The sequence below is a fragment of the Chanos chanos genome, chromosome 3 (assembly GCF_902362185.1).
Source record: "Chanos chanos chromosome 3, fChaCha1.1, whole genome shotgun sequence".
NCBI classification, from domain to species: Eukaryota; Metazoa; Chordata; class Actinopteri; order Gonorynchiformes; family Chanidae; genus Chanos; species Chanos chanos.
The window spans coordinates 26,387,501-26,410,651 of NC_044497.1; the positions used below are offsets into that span (position 1 = coordinate 26,387,501).

A 23,151-nucleotide genomic window follows, 5' to 3' on the forward strand; every position below is an offset into this window, starting at 1 on the left:
TTGCAAATGTATTGAAGAATTGATTTGGTTTTATTTTTTTGTACTCTCTGTGGTTCTTTTTTGTAGTATTGCCTACGGTTGCAGTTACCTGCACTGCCAAACCAAAGGGAGCATTAAGTTTCTTTGTAGTCAAAATATGCCGTGCGTCACCAATCAGTTTAACAAAAGTCAAACCGAACAACTTGCTCAGAGCGTTAACCATCTCATACCAGTCTCCAGCTGCACCGTAAGCCATTGGGTAACCACACTGACCTGAGATCAGCTCTTACAGACAGCAGACGTCCTTTGTGTGGGTTGAGGTTGATGACTAGAGCTCCAGGGCTGATGAAAACCCCAGAGAAACATGGTGCGAATGTGTTTGTGCAGAAGCCCGGCGTGTGGAGAAGAGTGTCAGGCTGTGAGGAAGCGTTCTGTAAGTGGCTGAACATTTTGTGGTTGCTTCACCTTTCATTATGCTAGGCTTTCAGACGGGCTGGCACGTCAACTAGGATAAAAACAACCCTGTGCATCAGATTAGGGGCGTACACCTTTAAAATATTCGTTCTTCAAAAACTGCATGAAAGAGATTGAGATTTTACAGATTTTGAGCTTTAACTTTAATGCAAAGACAAATGCTTTCCAAATGGACTCTGACCCTCTGTGTCATTATCATACTCGTAGTTATTCATCAAAGTCATGTTTACTCATCATACAGAGATGACCTTATGAAAGTCTTATGTAATGCCACAATTATTTTCTCAGACTTTAGGCAGAGGTATCAGTTGAAACTTGCACGTTGTTTCGCTCTTTTACATTCTCCATATACTTGCATTTGATCTGAGTCCAATTTTTAAAAACTCTTTAATAATCTCTATAGTCTGTTCCCACGGGTTATAATCTATTTCCACGGTGACTAGATGTGTCCGTCTGTGTGTAGTGATGATTAGTCCGTTTAACAGTGGCGTCCTGATAGACAGGTGTGGAAACCGGTCTGTTGTCAGGTGTAACCCTCACACACCCCTACGTTGACCCACGTTAAGGGGAGCGGTGGCAGGGTAGAGCTAGGAGGGCATGAGGGGGCAGACAGAGGTTGGGTGGTGAAGGGTCCAAGGTTTGCCCTTGGCACAGGCTGGCACAGAGACAGTGTGAATTGATTTGATATGGGCATCAGTGTTTGTACGCTGGACTCTTCCTATCGGCTCCACCCCACAAAAGACCCATTGTATCTCTGAGTGCAACAGGCTTTGGGAGCTGACAATCTGTTTTGTCCTCCCTTCTCTTTCTCTCTCTCCCTCTCTCCCTCTCTCCCTCTCTCTCTCTCTCTCTCTCTCTCGCTCTCTCCCTCTCTCCCTTTCTCTTTCTCTCTCCCTCTCTCTCTCTCTCTCTCTCTCTCGCTCTCTCTCTCGCTGTGCGTGCATATATGTGTGTGTGTGTGTGTGTGTGTGTGTGTGTGCGTGCGTATGTATGTACACGCGAGCTCTTCACAGCTCTAACCTCTGCGTTGCTTCAGCTCAGTAGCCTGATTTCAGATCATTGTGTTGTACGACACACACTCTCTCCTTCTCTCTTTGCCCCCAGTCTTTTTGTTTTGTTCATCCTCTCCTCTTTTGTATGGTTAAGTACTGCTGGCTCATGTCAGACTGTGCTTTGGGGCAGTGTGTTAGAGAAGGCACTCTTGTTGTGGGCTTCTTTGGCTAGAACATTGCTTACTCTGCGTCTCCTTTCCAAAAGCCAACCTCATGTCCGAAGACATATGAAAAACAAAGTGCAGCACAGAGAACAGTTTCACTGTTTTTTACATATTGTTATGCTCTGTCCTAATAAGGTAATCCATTTCTGACTGATGAGCATTTTCTCTGATAGTGTGTCTTTCCTCAAGAGTCTCTACTGATAGGGCTTTGTCTGTCTGTGTTAAAGTCAGATTTGCCCCAGGGATCTGCCCTCCATTGTGTTGTCTGTGTCTGTGTGTGTCTGTCTGTGTCTGTGTGTGTGAGAGAGAGGTTGATTGAAGAGATGTATCTGCTGCCTTCTCTGTGCAGGTGAGGAAAACTTGAGATGAGCACTGTCCATCTTTGCATGGTTGTACAATATCGCATGTGTGTGTGCTTGTGTGTTTAGTGCTGTTTATTTCTGTACATTTCTCTCCTAAGTGATGGTGTGTTGGAGGTGAGTGATTGTATATTTTTGTGTGTGGGTGTGTGCATGTTTGATCCCATTCGTGTGAGGCAAGAATTTGTTTGGATTGTGTTGGTCTGCCAGCACTGCTGGACGTGTGAGTGTATGTTTCATTAAATAGATGGCAGATGTCTGCAAATCTTTCATCTTTAATGTGTAATACTCAGTCTATTTATCAAGTCAACAACAAATGCACTTTATCAGATTAAAATGTCATTTTGTATACCACAGCGCTCTCTCTCTCTCCCTCTCACTCTCTCTCTCACACTCACACTCACTCACACTGATATAAGTTTGCTTCACAACTTCTTGTCCTCTAGCTGCAAACAAACCCATTAACCACATTTACCCTCGTGTGGAAGTGTGCGTGCGTGCGTGTTTTTGTGTGTGTGAGCACTGGACCTCCTTCCTCGCGGACTCAGAACCTCATGTCCTTAGCTCATCTTCATACCGAGTTAAAGACACGCCATGGACTGTCAGTGTATACCAGTGATCCACTCACAGTGGAGTCCAATGAGAGTCTATAACATCAATCTCCAGAATACCCAGATTCCATCTTAAACAGGGCCTACACACATTCATTTGCTTTGACTCATTTGTTTGTTTGTGAAATAGCATTTTTATCAAATAGCATTTTATCTCTCCTGTTTTGTTTTTGTTTTCCCTGCTGTTTTTCCCTTTCAGGGAGTGATGTTAGCCTTGATAAGGCCATGTGGGATCACGTCTGTAGTATGATGCTGATAAAGTCATGTTTTATTTTAGGCATTTCTACAAATAGCCTCTGAATGCTTTTTGACCTTATTAGTCGTTACGGTTTACTTTTTTCACATATAAATCTCAGCGATAGTTGGATTATTAGGTAAACACTTTAAATTCAGGAAAAAAAATTAAAACTGGTCGGGCTTGACTTTTGTAAACAGACTCTTTTCAGAGTGCTGTTTTGTCCAGGACAAGACACAGACTGTTCTACCGTCTTAAATATGTAACATTCCTTTATTGTGTTTAAGTACATAAGGAGTCAACTGTAAGCTGGCCACCCATGTGTTTCATACTGGTAGAAACATGCAAATGGCTCTGTCATTGATAGAAAAGTTTTGTTTGTTGATGTGTAACACTCCAGGTTTTTCTCATTGGTGGAGCATTAAATGAAACTATTCTCTTTATTTGTGTATGTGTGTTCCAGAGTTGGCACCCAACTGTACCAGCCATGGCTGCCAGTACAACTGCTCAGTGACGCTGACTGGTCCCAGATGCTACTGTAGGAATGGCTACGAGATCGCCGAGGATGGCAAAACCTGTAAAGGTTAGTCCAGCTTAAACTCAGCTCATAACTTTTATTATCACATACAGCGTTGTAAAGAGTAGAGACATTAATATGTGGATGTAGTAAAATTTTGGATGAAAGTTTACTTCAGTGAGTCATATAGGAGTGCAGTGATGTGTGAGGGGTATGATTTGTTGTTGTGTCTCAGGCTGACTTTTACTCTCTCCTGTGCAGATTTTAATGAGTGTGCCGTGTATGGGTCCTGTAGTCAGACCTGTACTAACACGGACGGCTCCTACACCTGCAGCTGTGTGGAGGGCTATCTGCTACAACCGGACAACCGCTCCTGTAAAGCCAAGAACGGTAAGGCCTCTTTCTTTCTATCTTTCTTTCTTTCTTTCTTTCTTTCTTTCTTTCTTTCTTTCCTCCCTCTGTTGTGAAGTAAGGCAAATTAAAACAGATCATTCCTTCTCTCTCTCTCTCTCTCTTTCTCTCTCTCTCTTTCTCTCTCTCTCTCTCTCTCTCTCTCACTGATGTCTCTTTCATGGTGCTGTGTTTCTCCCCTCATCTCGTCAGACCCAGTGGACCGTTACCCAGTCCTCCTCATTGCGAACTCCCAAAACATCCAGGCCACCACCCTGAGTGGCACCTCACTCAACCAGCTCTCCGCCAGCACCAAGCAGACCACTGCCATGGACTTCATCTACGCTGAGGAGACCGTCTGCTGGATCCATGTGGGAGACACGCCCGCTGCCACCCAGCTCAAGTGTGCCAAGATCCCCAACATGAAAAGCTTTACAGAAGAGAGGGTCATCAATATCTCCCTCAGCCTCCACCGTAAGTACTGCCCAAAGACACGAAACACAGACTGCTGTGAGCTTATCTTAGAGTACAGGCATATATGGACTACAGTTTTAAATATCTTTAATACTATTTTTTGATTGGACCATCTTTTGGAGTGATTGCAGATAAAAACGAAGGAACCAGGTAGTGCAAAGTCAGATGTCAATATTCAAGTTTACTGAACATATTTCCTAAAAAAAAAATAGCACAGATGTGTCTGACATTCGGGAACGCCAGTTGGGCCACACTTTGGAAGTCCACGACAGCGCAACAGGCTGTGTTTTACAGATGAGTCTGCCAGCATCCCTTTCCCTCTCTCTCACTTTGGGGTCCTGGTGCCCCTGTGTATTGGCCAGTAGATTCAGACAAATGGTACTCTCCACCAGGTTCCTCATGTCACTTCACACCATTACACAACTCACACTTGTGGTTTAGAGAAAATGATGTCACATGTGACAGAGGAAGCAATTGCTGGAGCTCACTCTGACTATTGACTAATCCATGCAACTTCAGAGAGAAAATAATTAAAAAAAAAAAAGAACTGTCCAAAATGTACAACAACTTTAACCCAAAAAACAAAAATAAGCACATGACAAGCCCATGAAGATGATCGTTAAATTAATATGTTTTGGAAATACAGGACATGCTGATACTACTATACAAGCAAAATTTATTTGATTGTTTTGTCCATGGCTTTCGTATCTTGTCAGCTCTGACTAGTTCATGTCAAGCTGGAGATTTTCCCCTGTTTCATCTGATTATTATTACCTTTTAACGTCAAACCAGTGTACAGTCAACAAGGTGTGGTATTTTACAAATTTTGGAACTTCCAGTTGTGTGTCTAGGTGTAAAAAGTAGTTTGTGGTGAAATATAGGTGTGCCAAATGCAGGTCAGTCTTGCTCAGCATCTTCAACGTTACTACACCCAAGTGTTAAAAAAAGAAACCCTGCCGAGCCAAGCAGTGTTGTGTAGCGTATAAGTGCACAGAGTGCAGGTACGAGAACACTGACAGGGTGCTAAACCAGGGAGCCCTGCACATGCCAGAACTTGGTACAGATAAAGCTTAATGTTTGCAGAGCTAGATATCCCATTCTGTCAACACACACACACACACACATAATCTCTCTTTTTATCTCTCTGATTTATTATCTCTCCATACGAATCTTTGTTCGCTATTAGTTCCACAGAGTAGTTCTTCTCCCGTGACGTGGATTTGGGAATTCCTTCTTGTGTTTATGGCTATAACGTTGTTGCAGGACAGTAAAGTAATTGTCTGAAAAGCCAAATTAGAGTGAATGTAGCTTGATTTGTGGTATGGAGAAGAATGCTGGCTGATTTATCATGTAGTGGTTGGCCACTAGGAGAATAACGGTTAGAGAAAAGGGTCACAATATCTCACAAACACATTCTCAGTTTGAAACCTCACAGCACTGACATCATGAAACCTCAGCACTGACATCAGCCGCAGCTGATCTCTCTGATCTCTCCCTCTCTTTCTCCCTCTCTCTCTTTCTCTCTCACATATCTGTAGTGCAGTGAAACACTATGGCTGGAGATAGAGCTGGGACCTGGGAATAGGCCCCTGGTTTATGAACAGAACACCCAACCTTGCCTGGGTTTGTTTTGGGTAACATTGCAGAGTGTGTCTCTTCTCCGGACCAGTGGGCAGGAGTCTAATACAGACAGTAGCCCTGTGTGTTTGTGCTTGACTGAGTGTTTGTTGTAGAGTGCAAGTGTGTGTGTCAGTGCGTGTATCTGTGGTGTTTACAACGGAAACAAGCCCCCTGGTAAAGAAAAGAACACTTTTAGAAAGAAGCCTAGAGGAGGAAAAACCTACAGGGTGGGACAGTAAGAAAACACAAACAGGCTAGTTTATGATCACTGAGAACAAACTGAGGTTGTTTCCTCTTCTCTGGTTGTGTGCTAAAGGCTACTTTTCTGCATAAGTCACACACACACAATTGAAAATTTCATTAACTGAACTTAAATTGCATTTAAATTGGCCGAATATGGAATATGGCTGTGGTGTTGCCCTACATCCATACGTGACCGTGTAGCATGGTAATATTGCTTTGAAACTGATGCCACAGAGATACATGCAGAGAGACAGAGGAAGTGTGAGAGAGAGAGAGAGAGAGAGAGAGAGAAACATTTTGGTATGCAAACGGATGTGCAGGGATCCACACAGCATGCAGAGCAAAAATTGGGGGCAAAAGTGAGGAGAGAGGGAGGGAGGGAGGGAGGGAGGGAATGAGAATCTGAAGTAACTGAAAGAAACATAGAGGGAGCTTGACCGTAGGTGACTGTTTTTGATCTGTATTATCTTAAGGCTGCAGAACCACAGTCTTCCTCGGTGTCCCAGAGTTCTCCTCAGTGTCACCAAGGACATTTCAAGGGCACACACCTTGACTGACCAAGAGTGGGGATTTTGGCTCTTATCCCTAATACTTCTTGAGGGTCAATTCTGGAGACCGCTTGCACTTGAAAAATGATTGAAAAAAAGACAATACATTTATAGCTCCTTGTCTAAGTTTTTGTATGGGAAATGGGGTTACAGTTACAGTGTCAGTGGTCTTGTTCTCTCTGGCTTTCTATTACTTCACATAGCCACACGCCAAGCAGTCAGGAAATGATGACTCAGAAATGTTTTTTTCCCCCTAGTTGGCAGCAGTTCTGCCGTCTGTCCAGTCTCGTGTAGCTGACCAGCGCTTCAGTGACCTTTGTAAAAACAAAAAAGCAGAAATACTCCTGCCATGATTCATGAGACATTCATTTTGTGAATGTGACGGTTGAATCTCAGGAGATGCTTTTTACTTTTCTAGTCCATCTGATTTGAAGATTAACTTTGGTGAAACAGCTTCCCATCTATGTGTCAATGCTCACTAATGAACACACTGCACAAACCAGAGGTGCCCAAACAAGGTGGGCTGAACTACAGAGTCCAGTCAGGCCATTCCAAATGCATTTTGTCTGTGTGCCTAAGCTACAGCTGCGGTGTGTCAGTTCCTCAACAGATTCTGTGTGCTCTCATCTTACTGAGGCAACTACAAAGTCAGCAACAACTGTTGAAAGTCTGTAAAAGCAGATGCAAAACCTTCAGGCAAATTGATTTTCTTTAATGAATTGATTATTTTCAACTGTTAGGAGGATTATACCAGCTCCAGAGAAAATTCTCCTCGTTACTATTTCCATTTTATATCACTCACTGTGTGAGCTTCAAAGTAATGCCAGTTCATATTTCACCACATAGAACTGTTGGTAATTCACTTGTCCTCTTTTTCTTCTGAAAACTCATAAAAATTTCTTTCTGAAATACATAACACGTGTTAATTTGAAAAAATCAAACTACCAAATAGAGTCAGGTCAGAACAGCAAGCTAATACTGTCTGGGGAGGGGGGGGGGGGGTTCGAAAATGCAGAGTAAAGAGGAGACTTTGTTTAAAATGCTGTCACTTTTTAAAAAGTAGCTATTAATCTAACAGAAGGATTACAGGAAACTCTTCTTTAACCCTCATTTCATAACCGACTTTTAATAAGGGTTTTTTTTTCATTGTTTCTTAGTGAGGTTCTAATGGATCTGTTGAGTATTTATTACTTCACACAGGGTGTCTCCTCAGTGTCAGACTCCACATGAGGGCATTTCCCAGCAGTCAGCTGATTGCACTCCCAGAGCACAGTCATAAATCTGCTGTTGTTTAAGTCACTACACGTCTACAGTATCTTTCGCTGCCTCAAACTTCACTTGTGATAAGGACTGAGAGGGGTTTTTTTTTTTGTTCTCACTCTGACTGCAAATTGCAAATCGACTGTTTGATTTATCTAGAGTTACCCAACCGTACTTACTGATTTGTTTATCGTCTTTATTTGCAAAATTTTGAATAGTTTCAAATATAGCAAACATATTTTTGCTTTTTGTGGAATTTGATCTTTGAGGAGACTGAACGGGTGTAACACAGAAGAAAAGTAGTTTCAACAGCGACAGTTTTAAAGAATGCAAACAGACACCCATGATGCCTTGACCTGCAGCGGGAGTTGCAGTGGTATTGTGTTAGGTGTGTCGACACCGCTTTGCAGACAGAGCGATGAGCCCCAGTTTCACACAGGGTGGAGAGATTTATGACTGTTTTAATGTCGAATGGCTGGCAGATGAGCACCCCAGATGCCCCCCCCCCCCCCCCCAATACACCACCACCACTACCTCTCCTGTGTCAAAAAACATTACATAAAACCAAGACACTTTCTGTTTTTCTCTGTTACTCTCTATCACACTCCAGCCTCCCTTTTCCAATTTCCATTTTTCTAAAACAAAAGATTGATAAGCCTCTCACTGAGAAACATTCTGGAACGTTTTGTTTGCATAATAATAATAATAATGATAATATCGTAAAAAACCGAGATCTGAAAGAGTGAGGACGAAAAAGATGGACCCCCCCCCCCACACACATCTTAAAACCAGATGTGTGAACTGAGGGGGTTGTTTGGATGGTTTGTCGTTAACATTTAGCCCTTCTTAGTGATGCCTTTACTGCGTTACGGTACCTTATGATTGAAACAGATATTGCACAATGGGCTCCCTACTGCTCGGAAAAAGGCCTGGGTCTCTTCTGTATGTGCTTAGCGTTCAGAGGACAGTCAGGGAGACTGCTTAGGCTATTTCATAGTGTGTCCATGATTCATAGCTCTCTCCCCGACCGGAGGAATGCCTTGAAACTTTCCCCCGCAGTCACCTGGACCCTGCGATCTGTATAAGTGTTTCTTCATATGCTTTAACAATCAGCGAGCTCTCAGTCCCCTTCGTCATTTATTAGCGCTGTGTGCTAAGGGATGCTAGGACTACAGGAATAGTCCTAGCTGCTGAGAAATGACAAATTCATATTTTGGACTGTTAGAAGGACTGCGCGGTCAAGTTATGATGTCTGTTTTGGCTATCTACTCCACAGCCAAATGTATCGGAGCCGTCAAGGGGATTCGGTAGTTCAATGTGGAGTGATGCGTTATCATGGTATAAAAATGGCACTAAGTTGCCTGCCAGTCCACATACGTTATCAGTCAGCAAGTGTCGGTGTGTGGCGAAAGATTATCACAGTTTTGCGGCTTTAGTTTTTTTTTAGGCACCGTTTGCCATAAGGGACTTTGTTATCTGACCATTATCTGTTAGTGGCAGCGCTTCTCTGAAACCGCATTTAAAGCGATGTGGCGTTGAAAAAAAGCCGTCTATTCATCGTGTCACGCACCCGTTTATTACCGAAGACACTCAACGCTTTGTTCGGTTCAGGTGGCCATCGGTCGCCGTGTCACTTCTCAAATCTTTCATATGTCTCTCATCAACGGCTGTCCTCCGTTATTGATATAGTTAAGCTGGTACAGAACTTCACCTGACAAAGACTTTAAAACTCTAGCCCCTGGAAAGCAGATAACTTAATCAAGTAAATGCACCCAAACAGTGACTGTTGAGTATTTCAAAGCTGTTACCCTACCGTATTTTTCTCTTTAGCTCTATGTGTTATGTGTGTGTTCTAACTAACCCAAAGGCGTTTCAAATTCATGCAAAGCCTTAATAAAGGGAAAAGTCATTTTCCTTTAATGTTTTGTTTATTTGACCTGTATCCCTATTTGGAAACTAAGAGAGTGCTTTCACACCTTTTATCACTTTTTCATGCCAAGTAGCATATTTTCCAAATGTCTGTGATTTATAACAGATGTTCCCACGTTTTGTGTGTTTGGGGGAGAAAGAGAAGCGGTAAAATGAGTAACACTGAGAACTTCATCTACCGCCTTACAAACGAAGCATCAGGACTTTTTTTTGCCATAAGAGTCACAAAGGAGTTTTGGAAGATTCCAGTAAACGTCTGACGGGAGGGAAGTGCTCTGTTTTTGTGCAGGGTATTGAAGTACGCAGTGTAAGGGAAGGGGGGATGGGGGTGGGTGGGAGATGTTGTGAAGACGAGTACCGTCTGTCTTGCTTTCCTGGAAAGCCGTCCTGCTGTTTGCCAACATAGAAGAGAAGTCTCGAGGTAAGAAACCGCGAAAAGAGAGAGAGAGAGGAATTAAGGGGTGGGGGGGTCGTCTTAATTTGAGCCTGACTTTTCTGGGTTGCACAATCTCCCCCTCTGATTTGTTTCTGCTGATAGCTAATCTGTGGCAGTTGGAACAGACAGCTGGGTTGCGGTATCAGGGGAGTGTACTTAATGGGAGTATACCTCAGGCCTTTCACTTCGCTCCTGGCCCCATGCTAGTCTGTAGTCTTGCCCAGCAGCTACATGTCTTCTCTTTGAAATCCTAGCCTGATTTCACTTGGATTTTTGTTCTGTGAGCTTTCATTTTGTAGTTATTTTGATTTCGATCCTCAAAATGCTTTTTTTTTTTTATGTCTTTCCTTTTTCGATGCTCTTAGGAGCTCACTTTATGTTCTGTTGGGTCGTCTTTCTATGAAAGTTTGACTAAGCCTGGAAAGCTTTTGGTTTTTATTTGAGATGTTAACTCCCCCTTCCATGCCCCCTCTCACATTTCAGTATTTAAGCAACCCAGTAGCCTGGACCTGTACTTTTTTGGTCTGTCTGTAACAGAGTAGACAGTCACGGTGCAGTCCTGTACACCAGGCTGTCTGTAACAGAGTAGACAGTCACGGTGCAGTCCTGTACACCAGGCTGTCTGTAACAGAGTAGACAGTCACGGTGCAGTCCTGTACACCAGGCTGTCTGTAACAGAGTAGACAGTCACGGTGCAGTCCTGTACACCAGGCTGTCTGTAACAGAGTAGACAGTCACGGTGCAGTCCTGTACACCAGGCTGTCTGTAACAGAGTAGACAGTCACGGTGCAGTCCTGTACACCAGGCTGTCTGTAACAGAGTGGACAGCCATGGTGCAGTCCTGTACACCAGGCTGTCTGTAACAGAGTGGACAGCCATGGTGCAGTCCTGTACAGCAGACACTGTTAGCCAGTCAAGATACGTGAAGACTCAGGGAGAATTTGGCTACGTTCTGATGGGCCTTTGGATCTTAAAGGAGCAAAAATAATGACAATTAAAATGATTTGTGTTTATGTATGTGTTTGAGTGTGCAAGAATGTGTGTGAGTGTGGTTGTGTGTGAGAAAGTGAGTGGATCTGTGAAAAAGTGAATGAGTTTGACTGCATGTAAAGCTGCGTTTTAACTGAACACAACGTGAAATTTACGTGTGACGTGAATGCATGAAAGATCAATGGCAGAAGACGAATGGGCTGAGTTAATTGTGGTGAAACTGCGAGCGATGCAAAATGAGCGTTCGCTTGAGTTAAAAAATGTTCAGCAAAAATTTCACCTTGGGAGAGCCAATCACCTTCTTGTAGGGCTAGAGGCCACACGCCCCTCTCAGAAACCTCCTCAGTCAAGATGGAATCTGATTGGTGTAATCAAAAATGCTTGCTGTGACATAGTGCGAAATTCGGTTGTTCTTTTTTCAGCCAAGGAATCAAACCCACGAGGAAATTGAAGCGAAATGTCACTTTGAGTTCAGCTAAAACGCAGCTCAAGAGTGTGACTGCATGTGAGCGTGCGAGAGTGTGTGAGTGTGACTGCGTGAGAGTCTGCGAGTGTGCGTAGATGTGAGAGTGAGTGAGTGTGACTGTGTGTGAGACTGAGACTGCGTGTGAGTGTGTGTGTAGATGTGAAAGGGGGATGAGTGTATGGAGAGCCCACCCCTCTTATATGGAAGTGTGGAGCCAGCTGTTCAAACACAGAGCAGTGTGGGAGGCTCTCAGAAAAGCTCTGCACAGCTGGGGATCTGCACACCACTCACAGAAAGACTCTCATTGTTGGAGAAAGAGAGAAAGAACGAAAAAGAAAAGAGAATTAGTCTTTGACATTTACTTCATTACCATGTCAAGCCCCTTCCCAGAAACACAGAGAGAGAGAGAGAGAGAAAGAGAAAGAGAGAGCTTCACAGGAGAGTGCAACCCTTTCTTCAGGTTCTATTCTTGGATTCTGTGTGTATTTGCTTGCGTATGCGTGTGTGTATGTGTATTTTCTGGTGAGAAGGAGGGATGTGGTGTGAGATCTAGTTTCTTTGCTCTCTAGGTGCGAGGTGTGTTTAAGGAGAGCTATTCAGAGGTATAAGAAGTGAAGAGAAATTTTAGGTTTGCAGTTTTATATGGTCCTGATTGCCGTGTTTGCTATTTAACACAGCAGCAGGTAGAAGTGAGAACAGCTTGAGACACTAAATTAAAGACAACATTGCTAATGAGTTTCAATCCAGTAGTTGGTATTTTATTTTCCAGTGTATTTTCAAGGTACATAATAAACAGTACTCAGCATGATACTCGATCTGAATTGCTGAATTGTAATTTTATCTGGATGTCTGCTGTTGTACTTTGTGTGTGTGTGTGTCCCACATACAGAATGAATAATACTGTCTTGTGACAGTGAGTCAGACTCTGGCGGGTACTAAGAGACAAAATCTCACAGGAAGCAACACCAAGTCACATACACACCAAAATTAAACTTAGCAGCACTTCCTAACTTGTAAGGGGGAAAAATAATAATATGAATGAACACGACTAATTTTTTATACTCATTTACCATGTGCAGAGTTTTGTAGTACAATCTTTAATCTAAAACTGTGATTTTAGAGAGAGAGACACAGAGTCATGGTTATAGGTTAATGGCTCTCGCTTCACCAGAAGCTTCCGGAAAAAGACCAAAGTTTCGGATCATTTGCGCTGATTGGTCTCCTCAACACCTCATCTATCTGTCTGTCTCTCTTAATCTCCCTCCAACGCTTCTCCCCATTCATCTCTTCCCTTTTCTCTTGGCTTGTACTCTACGGTCAGGCGTGCTGAATGCTTTGATGTATGTGCGAGGGAAACCCAGTGAAGGACATCAGGCCTCTTTGTCTGGTCTGGGAAAGAGAACTTGACAGGATCTCATCAGTCAGAAAACCATCCTCCATGCTCCCCCCACCCCGACCCCCGCCTTTCCTGTGCTATCTATTTATTGTTCACACTCTCACTTTTACATTACCCTACGGAGTACAGGACAATTTAATCTGAGGATGGAGTTTAAGAAAGAGTAGAAAATAAATCATAAAATGCAGCAGTGCATAATATTCTCTCTCTCTCTCTCTCTCTTTCTCTCTCTCTCTCTCTTAGATGTGGAGCAAATGGCTATAGACTGGTTGACAGGTAATTTTTATTTTGTGGATGATGTGGATGACCGCATCTTCGTTTGCAGTAAGGATGGATCCACATGCGTGACCCTGCTGGACCAAGAGCTGTACAACCCCAAAGGCATCGCCCTCGATCCTACCATGGGGTGAGCTGGACCCCCCCCTCTCCATGCACACACACACACACACACACACACACAGAAAGAGAGAGAGAGAGAGAGAGAGAGAAGCTGACGTGCTTTGTTTCGATACTGCCAACTCAGGATATGGTTTGGCCCAAGTTCCCTGATTGAAGTATCACTTCCTTCAAACAACCATCCAGATGTGGATTTGTGGAATGCAAAAAAAGATGATACAGCCAAATTAAACACAACTTCAGCAGAAATAAGATCAGTGTCACGCAAATGTGTTTCAAGTTGCGCAGCCCAAGACTGGACATTGCATTGTGACACTTAACACACTTGATGCTGCTGAATCATTTGGGACTGATCATCTTAACCACCGCACTCTAGACACTGATGATTAAGAATGAAGAAGTCGTACATATAAATATACGTTTTAAAGATGTCGTAATGGATTGGTCTCAAAGTACTGGAGACAGCTTGTGATTGTAAAACTGATTATAAAATCACTTTTTATATAATCGTAGAATAAACTGATTATCATATATAAAGCAGTGATTATAAAATCTGTAGGTTGTCTAATATTTTTCAGCCTTGTCCTCATCCTGAATTAGACTTTTTTCCTCTGCACAGGAAAGTCTTCTTCACAGACTACGGTCAGATCCCTAAGGTGGAACGATGTGACATGGATGGACAGAACCGGACCAAGCTGGTGGACAGTAAGATCGTCTTCCCGCATGGCATCACCCTGGACCTGGTCAACAGGCTGGTCTACTGGGCTGATGCCTATCTGGACTACATCGAAGTAGTGGACTACGAGGGAAAGAACAGACACACCATCATACAAGGGCTTCTGGTGAGTCTGGAGAATTCCTCGGAAATGCACTCTCTCTCACTCTTTCTCTCTCTCTCTCTCTCTCTCTCTCTCTCTCACATACACACACACACACACACACACAAACACACATTTTCATCATAATATCTCTCTATACCCCTGGGCCTCCCAAACATTAGACACACAGTTAATAGTCCTGTAGCACAAAACTGTATTAGATCAGTTTATAATCCTGCAGCACAACACTGTATTAGATCAGTTTATAAACACTGTATTAGATCTGTGTATAGTCCTGTAGCACAACATCGTATTAAATCAATTTATAGTACTGTAGCACAGCACTGTATTAGATCTGTTTATAGTCCTGTAGGACAATACTGTATTAAATCAGTTTATAGTCCTGTAGGACAACACTGTACTGGATCTGTTTACAGTCCTGTAGGACAAAACTGTATTAGATCTAGTTATAGTCCTGTAGGACAACACTGTATTGGATCTGTTTATAGTCCTGTAGCACAACACTGTATTAGATCTGGGACATCATTCTGGCTTTCATTACAGTCTGGCCGAGACAATCTGATTTCACCATAAGACTGAGTCACATGGTACACCATCATATCCTCCTCACTCCACAGTTGGCACACCTGCTTCACGGGTTTGCCCTGTCCCCCTTCTCTTCAAAGCCTTCGCCACAACTTTCCTAACAATGTGGGAAAATGTCTGTTCACCCTCTAAGCAGTTTTACTAAAGCGGACATGTTTTGGTGAACTTTATATGCCAGGCAAATAAATGAATGAGTTTTTGAATTCTGGCCCCAAATTTCTATTTTTGTTTGTTTGGTTTTTTTGTTTATTGTTTTTTAAATCAGCTTCGTTGCCCATGCAGTAGTCTGGGCGCTCTCTCCTACTATAGTCTCTCCTATCTTACCACAACCTCCAAAATATTCCCCTGAATCCTCAGTGAAGAGACATAAAGTCATTCCAGTGCCCCTGTCATTTATCTTAATCTGCAAACACACTATGAAGTCCCCCGCCGCCCAACGAGTCTCCACTCCCTTCCCAGACAGAGACCCCTCCCTAGCTTTATGAAAGAACAGCCATTTCATTAAAACAGTGATTCGTGTGTTTTAAGCAGTTCCCAGTGTTGTGCTGAAGAGTATCTGGGCCACGTCCTGTCCTCAGCGTTGGGTTAGTAATGACATTGATGAAAGTAATGGATCTCAGAGCTGAAACACGGTTTAAACATCCTGGCCCATTAAGTCTTCACACAGACACCAGCTCCTCTAAAACAAACCAGGATTTTCTTTCTTCTTTTCACTTAATGTCTGTTGGATTTAGCTCATATCCATTTGTAACCAGAGGCTTTGAAAAATTGCACTCTCTTATTTTACTTAATGAGAAGTCAAGTTTGATTTTTTTTTTTTTTTAGAAGATACTCTTAAAGCCCTGGTGTCTAATTCATCATGGAATTTGTTTTCGGACAACGCCAGGAGTTTTTTTTTTTTTTTTTTTCATATGATGACAGCTTAATCAGTCTGTCTGTATTTATAGGGACGGTCCTCTCTAACTTCGCTTGTTTTTGCTTTCGCACAAAATCCTCTCTGTTTTCATTTGTTTGTCTGATTGAAAACATTTGGACTGGAATTAGAAACCAGGCAAATTGATTGAAACGGACAGCGTTTGAAACAACGCTCTGGAATTTCCATAATTTGTTAAACAATACCGTAATGCTAGAGCTCATTCAAACCAGATCATTCTTAACACGAAACGGAAAACCAAGATTCTGAGGGATCGGAATTCATTCTTTTTTCTCTCTCTCTCTCTCTCTCTCTCTCTCTCTCTCTCTCTCTCTTCCTTTGGGGCCAGATTGAACACCTCTATGGGCTGACTGTGTTCGAGAACTACCTGTACGCCACCAACTCGGATAATGCCAACATGCAGCCCAAGACCAGCGTCATTCGCGTCAACCGATTCAACAGCTCAGACTTCCAGGTGGTGACGCGGGTGGATAAGGGTGGAGCACTGCACGTGTACCACCAAAGACGTCAACCCCCAGGTACCTCCATCTCTTTTTACATGAACAGCAGATACCATGTGTCATAACTTAACTTTCACGTTTTGTTTTGTTTTGGTTTTGTCTAAGTAGTACTTCAAAGTGTTATCAATTGTCTTCCACTTATTCAGAAATACAATGTGTTTTTTTCCAATATTCAGATTGTCCCTAACATCGAAGTGACCTCAATATTGGATCCAGATGTTGAGAGAATAAACAGCAGTGAGGTTTTTTTTTGGTGTTGATGATTTTTTGTCTTTGTGCATTGTTGTGTGTGGTTCTTTTGTGTAGTGCGGAGTCATGCTTGTGCACCGGATCAGTTTGGAAAACCAGGAGGATGCTCCGATATCTGCCTGCTGGGAAACAGCCACAAATCCCGAACGTGCCGCTGTCGTTCCGGTTTCAGTTTGGGCAGCGATGGCAAATCCTGCAAGAGTGAGTACTACCTTCAGGGAAGCCACACAACACACACCTTCACAGAACAACTTAGCACTGACAGTGAACATTATCACACAGTGAGTGACTAATGACAAAAAAGGTACGTATAAATGTAAGATCTCTCCCATTTACTGACAGTATTCAGCATACAGAGTACAGTGGAGCAACACAGATCAAGGTGTTTGCAAGTACAGTTTCAAGTAGGTTAATCTGTACATAGTCATTTCAATTCAGCATCACCCATTCACTGTTTTCTGAAGACAGATTGCTGAAGACAGTCTAATACTCACTCTATGATTCAATCTTGGGTAATGTTGTTGTTGACTTAATAGTGTCCATGAAATTCTCTCTTGGGTTCTGCAGTACGGGGGGTTTGTGAGAGGTGTTTCTGGTTTTTGATTGGCTGTGATGTAACATCCTGACTAATGGCCTTGCTCTCTCCTCAGAACCAGAGCATGAGCTCTTCCTGGTCTATGGGAAAGGTCGTCCGGGCATTATCCGTGGCATGGACATGAACTCTAGACTTCCCGACGAGTACATGATTCCCATCGAGAACCTGATGAATCCCAGAGCTCTGGACTTCCACGCTGAGACAGAGTTCATCTATTTTGCAGATGCCACCAACTATATCATTGGCCGGCAGAAGATTGATGGCACAGAGAGAGACACCATTGTGAAAGAGGGTGAGTCTAGCATGATGGGAGTTGTAGTTCGCTGAAGTTTGGTCTCATCTCTAGTACAGTGCCAGTGAAAAGACACTGAACTCAGTGTAACCTTTTCTGAGATGACAGCTCTCAAAGCTCTTTAAACATTCTGCATCAGATTTGCTGGGGTTTTTTTGTCCAAAATGATGTGGTCGTTAAAGTTCTTTTGATAATAGTTTCAGACAGAGAGGAAGTTCAAAGGATAATGTATGCAAATCTAAATCCAAAATAATACATAAGTACACGGCTTCAGGGAGAATAAGGCGTAAAATAAAAGACAAATTTGTCCTTGAAATATTTTTGATAGGCCTTAAGAATACGGTACAAATGTCTTTCTTTCTCTCCCTCTCTGTCTCTCAGGTATCCACACAGTGGAGGGTATTGCAGTGGACTGGATTGGGCAGAACCTGTACTGGACGGATGATGGACCAAAGAAGACCATCAGCGTTGCCAGGCTGGAGAAGGCCTCCCAGACCCGCAAGACCCTTATAGAGGGCAAGATGACCCACCCCCGCGCCATTGTGGTGGATCCTTTACATGGGTAAGAGATTCAGACTGAGTACTGTTACATCAGAGAGAGTAGTGTTAGATTAAATGACAATTAGAATGTCTGTAACATGGATTAAAATCAGCTCCACATGACAACATGTGCGCCTGTCAGGTGCAGAAAAAGGCGTGACACATGTATGGTACTGGTTTCAGGTGGATGTATTGGAGCGACTGGGAGGAGGAACCTAAAGAGAGTAACAGAGGCAGTATCAGAAAGGCCTGGATGGATGGATCCAATATAGGAATTCTCCTCACCTCTAAAACAGTACTGTGGCCCAATGGGCTGAGTCTGGACATCGAGCAGGGCCTCCTTTACTGGGTTGATGCCTACTATGACCGCATCGAGATGGTCAACCTTAACACCACCGACCGAACGGTGAGACACGCTTGATTTGAATTACACTGTTTGTGGTTGTGGTCCAGATGTTGCCAACAGCATGGAGTTTGATTCATATGGAGCTCAAAGAATTCTCATAAACCTACTGGAATGTTCTGGAATGCACTAGAATGCACTGGGTGCTATGAATGAACAGAGATCAGTGTGCGTGAGAGGGAGGTATGGCTGCATACATTAGGGTTGAACAAAAAACTGCAGTGTTCATGGTTCCTCTGTAGTTTGGAGTGGAATAAACTGAGGTTCTTGCTGTTCTCTCTTCTGATTGGCTAGACCATTTATGAGGGACAGGAGCTGAGCCACCCCTTTGGTTTGTGTCACTACAAAAACTTCCTTTTCTGGAACGAATACCGTGGAGGAAGTATCTATAAGCTCAATCAGATCACCAAGAAAGTCACGCTGCTACGGAACGAACGCCCACCAATTTACGAGATCCGCACCTACGACGCTGAACAGCAGCCAAGTACTCATACACTTCTCATCATATCTCATACACACAATAACTGCTGTCATTTATACACACTGATCAATACGTATGACACCATCATATTGATAGATACTATTATTATCATTATATATAATGTCCTAATTGTCACTAAGCTCATACTGTTTATAATCATATATATTTCAAATTATCAATGTGGAGTCACAGAAAAAACACCCAGCTGTATTAGATGACTACACCTTAGCAGACATTAAAGCTGAACGTAGAAGATTCTTTCAACCTTTGAGTCATTTGTCCTCACATATCCCTCTAAAAACATTCCTGCCCGAATCTCCCGTTCCTGTTGACCACTCACAGCCTGTTTTGGGTTTGGTTTGAAGGTACGGGATCTAATGCGTGCAGATTTGGTAACGGAGGCTGTAGCAGTCTGTGTTTGGTCACGCCCAGTGGCAGGTCGTGTGCATGTGCAGATGACCAGATTCTGGACACTGACAACAAGACCTGCAAAGGTAAGGGTGACCATGCGAAATGTAGTTTTTCATTAGTTTGTGCCAATGTCTGTAGAATTACTGCTGTAGTCCTGTTATTGGAGTTACACCAACTTGCTCATTTGTCAGTTCAGATGCCTTTCTCAAAAAAAGTTACCTTCTCTTTCTCATTCTCTCTTTCTCTCCCTCTCTCTCCAGCCAACCCCTCCTATATCCCCCCTCCTCAGTGCCAGCCAGGAGAGTTTGCCTGTAAGAACAACCGTTGTATCCAGGAGCGCTGGAAGTGTGACGGCGACAATGACTGTCTTGACAACAGCGACGAAGCCTCCGAGCTCTGCCGTGAGTACATTCCTTTATCACCAAGGGCAACAAAACACAGTCCATTGCTGTGGGCAACAGGTCAGTCCATTGGGCTTTAGAAACACTGAGCAGGACATCAATTTGCAGCTTCGGGTTGTATTGATTTTTTAAAAATGTTTTATTATTGATTATTGATCGAGTCTGTGCTTCAGTACTATCCTGACCTCCTGGTTATTGAGCCAGATGTCAAACTCTGACATAATGTCCATTGGCAGTGACATGGGACTGGGTCACTGAATCAGCCCCTTCAAAAGAAGCCACTTGAAAGCATTATAAGCGGCTGGGAAGATTCTATTGATAGTGCTGTAAAGTCTGCCGAGCAAGTGCTTTAAATGCGCCTGAACTCCCTGGAGCTAAAAACATCTGCAAAACATGTCAGACCGTGATCACATGATGCTCCTCACGATGTGCCAAAAGGCTACCGTGCCTCTCTCTGAAAAACGTCCTCACTGTGTTTATCCGCCTTCCCTGTCCCCAGTCCAGCACACCTGCCCTGGCAACCGTTTTAAATGTCAGAATAACCGCTGCATCCCACTGCGCTGGCTGTGTGATGGAGACAACGACTGTGGCAATGATGAGGATGAGTCCAACACCACATGCTCAGGTAAACACCCTCTTAATTACAGCTACCATTTAATCACGTGTCCTGATACACATGTATTGACTTGATTATGACAAAGTGTACCTTCTGGGAAGTATATTGAGCTGTGGTATTAAGTTATGATTGGGTAGGTATAATTATGACTATACCAGTAAAATATAATTGCTCTGTAATATGTAAAGCACTTTTTTTTAACTTGTTAGTAGATTGAAAAAAAAACTTATTAGTAGATAGTTATCCTGTCTGATTTCCTAGAATAGTGTGCTCAGTTTTAGAATGCCCATTTCTCTCTCTCTCTCCTTCTCTCTCTCTCCCTTTCTTTCTCTCTCTCTCTCCCTCTCTCTCTCTCTCCCCTCCTCTCTCTTTCTTTCTTTGTTTCTCTCCCTCCCTGTCTCTCTCTTTCTGTCCACACACACAGCTCGCACATGTCCTCCAAACCAGTATGCCTGTGCCAGTGGGCGCTGCATCCCTCACTCCTGGACCTGTGATCTGGATGATGACTGCGGTGACCGTTCAGACGAGCCAGCCTCCTGCGGTCAGTCACCGTGTTCTCTTCTTTAGACAGGGAATGCACTCACCTTACAGGCACCAACCTGTCAGCCTACCTATGGAACCTGTTTTATTAAAGTTTACTGTTTTATTATTTGTTGTTGTTTTTTTTTTAATACAGTGCTAAGCCATCTCTTTTAGAGGTATGGTGGGTACAAACTGATTGAAGATGGGTTTTTGTCAATAACCTTGTGACGACGTGTTGAAAACCACAGTCCATTTCTACCTCTTGAGATGGACCGTGTTATAAATGGACTGCGGATAATGGTGTAGAAGAGAAAAGACTTTTTAATGCTCCCTGCATTCTCTTTCCCTCTGCAGCTTATCCCACCTGTTTCCCCCTCACCCAGTTCACCTGTGCCAATGGACGCTGCATCAATGTCAACTGGCGCTGTGATAATGGTCAGTGTGGTGTGCCCACCAATCCTACCTAAAAGATGTATATGTGTTTGTGCGTGTGTATATTTAACATAAGCACTACTTGTTCACACACGAGCTTATTAACATATTTTGTGTCTGTGTGTATGTGTTTGTGTGTGTGTGTGTCCACAGATAACGACTGTGGTGACAACAGCGATGAAGCGGGCTGCAGTCACTCGTGTTCCAGTGTGCAGTTCAAATGTAACAGCGGCCGCTGTATTCCTGAATACTGGACCTGTGACGGAGACAACGACTGTGGTGACTACAGCGATGAGACGCACGCCAACTGCACCAACCAGGGTGAGCACGCGCACACACACACACACACACACACACACACCCCTGCCAGAAACGCACTCTGATAGTGCTTAACTAGGCCCCACGGCTTTAGCACAAGTGTAGCTCTCCCCAGTAACAACGACTATTTTTTAAATATTGTATCTTTAGACCTTGTATCCATTTTAGTTGCATCTGTTACATGTTGAGAGAGTGAAACAATGTAAGAGTTGCTAGCTAAACAAAGACGACTGCACTTTCGTATTTGGAGACATGAGGTGTAACTTAAGACTGAACTTTCTGACTACCTATTTTCACTCTACAAAGACTCCCAGAAAGTTGATTTAAAATGCTATAACAATCTTTTAACCCAAGTTTGTGAGTACAGATCTTCAAATAACTCGATGATTCAGTTGGTTAAAGGGAGGAACTTTTCTGACTCAGTCAAATCAAGCTGGAAGTGTGTGGTTTTCAGAGCATATTCAGTTTTACGAAACAAAAAACCACATTTAACAATACAACTCTCCACAACTCTTGCGTAAATCCTGCCGTTTCAGTGTTTATTTATAGCTGTAATGAAATTCTGCGGTAGAAAAATAAAACCACAAAAGCTTCAACAATGGAGGCTTGGTGAATGTGGGGGTCCCTGGGGTACAGAGAGGGAGGTCTGTGATCTGGTCTGGAGAGTGTTGTGTTAATGGCTTCTGTCCAAGGGAATTAGGAAACTGACGGGGACGACTAATGTGCCGGCCTGCTGCAATGCCCTGTACACACACGTACACACGCGCGTGCACACACACACACACACACACACACACACACACACACTCACTCACACACACACACTCACACACACACATCTACAAGTGCTGTCTTCTCAGTCAGTGCCTTTCTCTCTCAGTGCCTTTTTACTTTCTTCCTATCTGCCTGATCATCTTCTCATTCTCTCTTTTCCTTTCTGTGTCTGGCTCTTTGTTTCATCCTTTTCTCTTCCCCCTGTACTCTCTCCAGCTCTCCCACTTTGCTGGCCCCTCTCCCCTCGCTTGTCCTCCTCGCTTTCTCTCTCTCTCTCTCTCTCACTCTCTCTCTGTCCCTCCTTCAGCTTCAGTCACAGAGTTGTTAATTACAGGATAGTTGGCTTGGCTGCTCCTCTGGTCAGGCCAAGGCGTTCACTCCACTGTGCTGTGTACCACGGCCTCTTGTTCTCTGTCTGTACCCACTGAATCTCAGCATGCTCCACTGAATCTCAGCATGCTCCACTGACTCTGAGAGACAGGCTGGTAAAGCCTTACCCAGCCCCATCCAGGGCCATCCAGCCCCTATCCAGAATCAGCCAGTCCTACTGAAGCTCTGTCCAGACTCATCTAGTCCTATCCGAACCCCATCTAGCTCCGCCCAAGCCAATCCCAGCCCATAACACGCTCCTGCCAAGTTTCATCCCAACAGGAGGCTACAGCCATTAGCCCAGAAACAAAAAATCAATTGAGTTTTGATATTTGAAAGTTATATACTGCG

General features: G+C 43.5%; 1 protein-coding gene across 1 annotated transcript in view; it reads left to right on the forward strand.

Moving 5' to 3' along the window:
* The window catches only part of lrp1ab (low density lipoprotein receptor-related protein 1Ab), a 108,691-nt gene that overhangs the window by 37,528 nt on the left and 48,012 nt on the right, over positions 1-23,151 (forward strand). Inside the window, exons 4-20 of the mRNA XM_030767967.1 lie at positions 3,338-3,457; positions 3,653-3,781; positions 3,995-4,255; positions 13,387-13,549; positions 14,159-14,381; positions 16,226-16,415; positions 16,704-16,847; positions 17,297-17,533; positions 17,915-18,095; positions 18,257-18,479; positions 18,771-18,960; positions 19,323-19,451; positions 19,629-19,769; positions 20,269-20,394; positions 20,810-20,926; positions 21,262-21,342; positions 21,493-21,660. Of these exons, the coding sequence (XP_030623827.1) occupies positions 3,338-3,457; positions 3,653-3,781; positions 3,995-4,255; positions 13,387-13,549; positions 14,159-14,381; positions 16,226-16,415; positions 16,704-16,847; positions 17,297-17,533; positions 17,915-18,095; positions 18,257-18,479; positions 18,771-18,960; positions 19,323-19,451; positions 19,629-19,769; positions 20,269-20,394; positions 20,810-20,926; positions 21,262-21,342; positions 21,493-21,660 (2,823 nt within the window). The remainder of the gene's footprint in view (positions 1-3,337; positions 3,458-3,652; positions 3,782-3,994; positions 4,256-13,386; positions 13,550-14,158; positions 14,382-16,225; positions 16,416-16,703; positions 16,848-17,296; positions 17,534-17,914; positions 18,096-18,256; positions 18,480-18,770; positions 18,961-19,322; positions 19,452-19,628; positions 19,770-20,268; positions 20,395-20,809; positions 20,927-21,261; positions 21,343-21,492; positions 21,661-23,151) is intronic.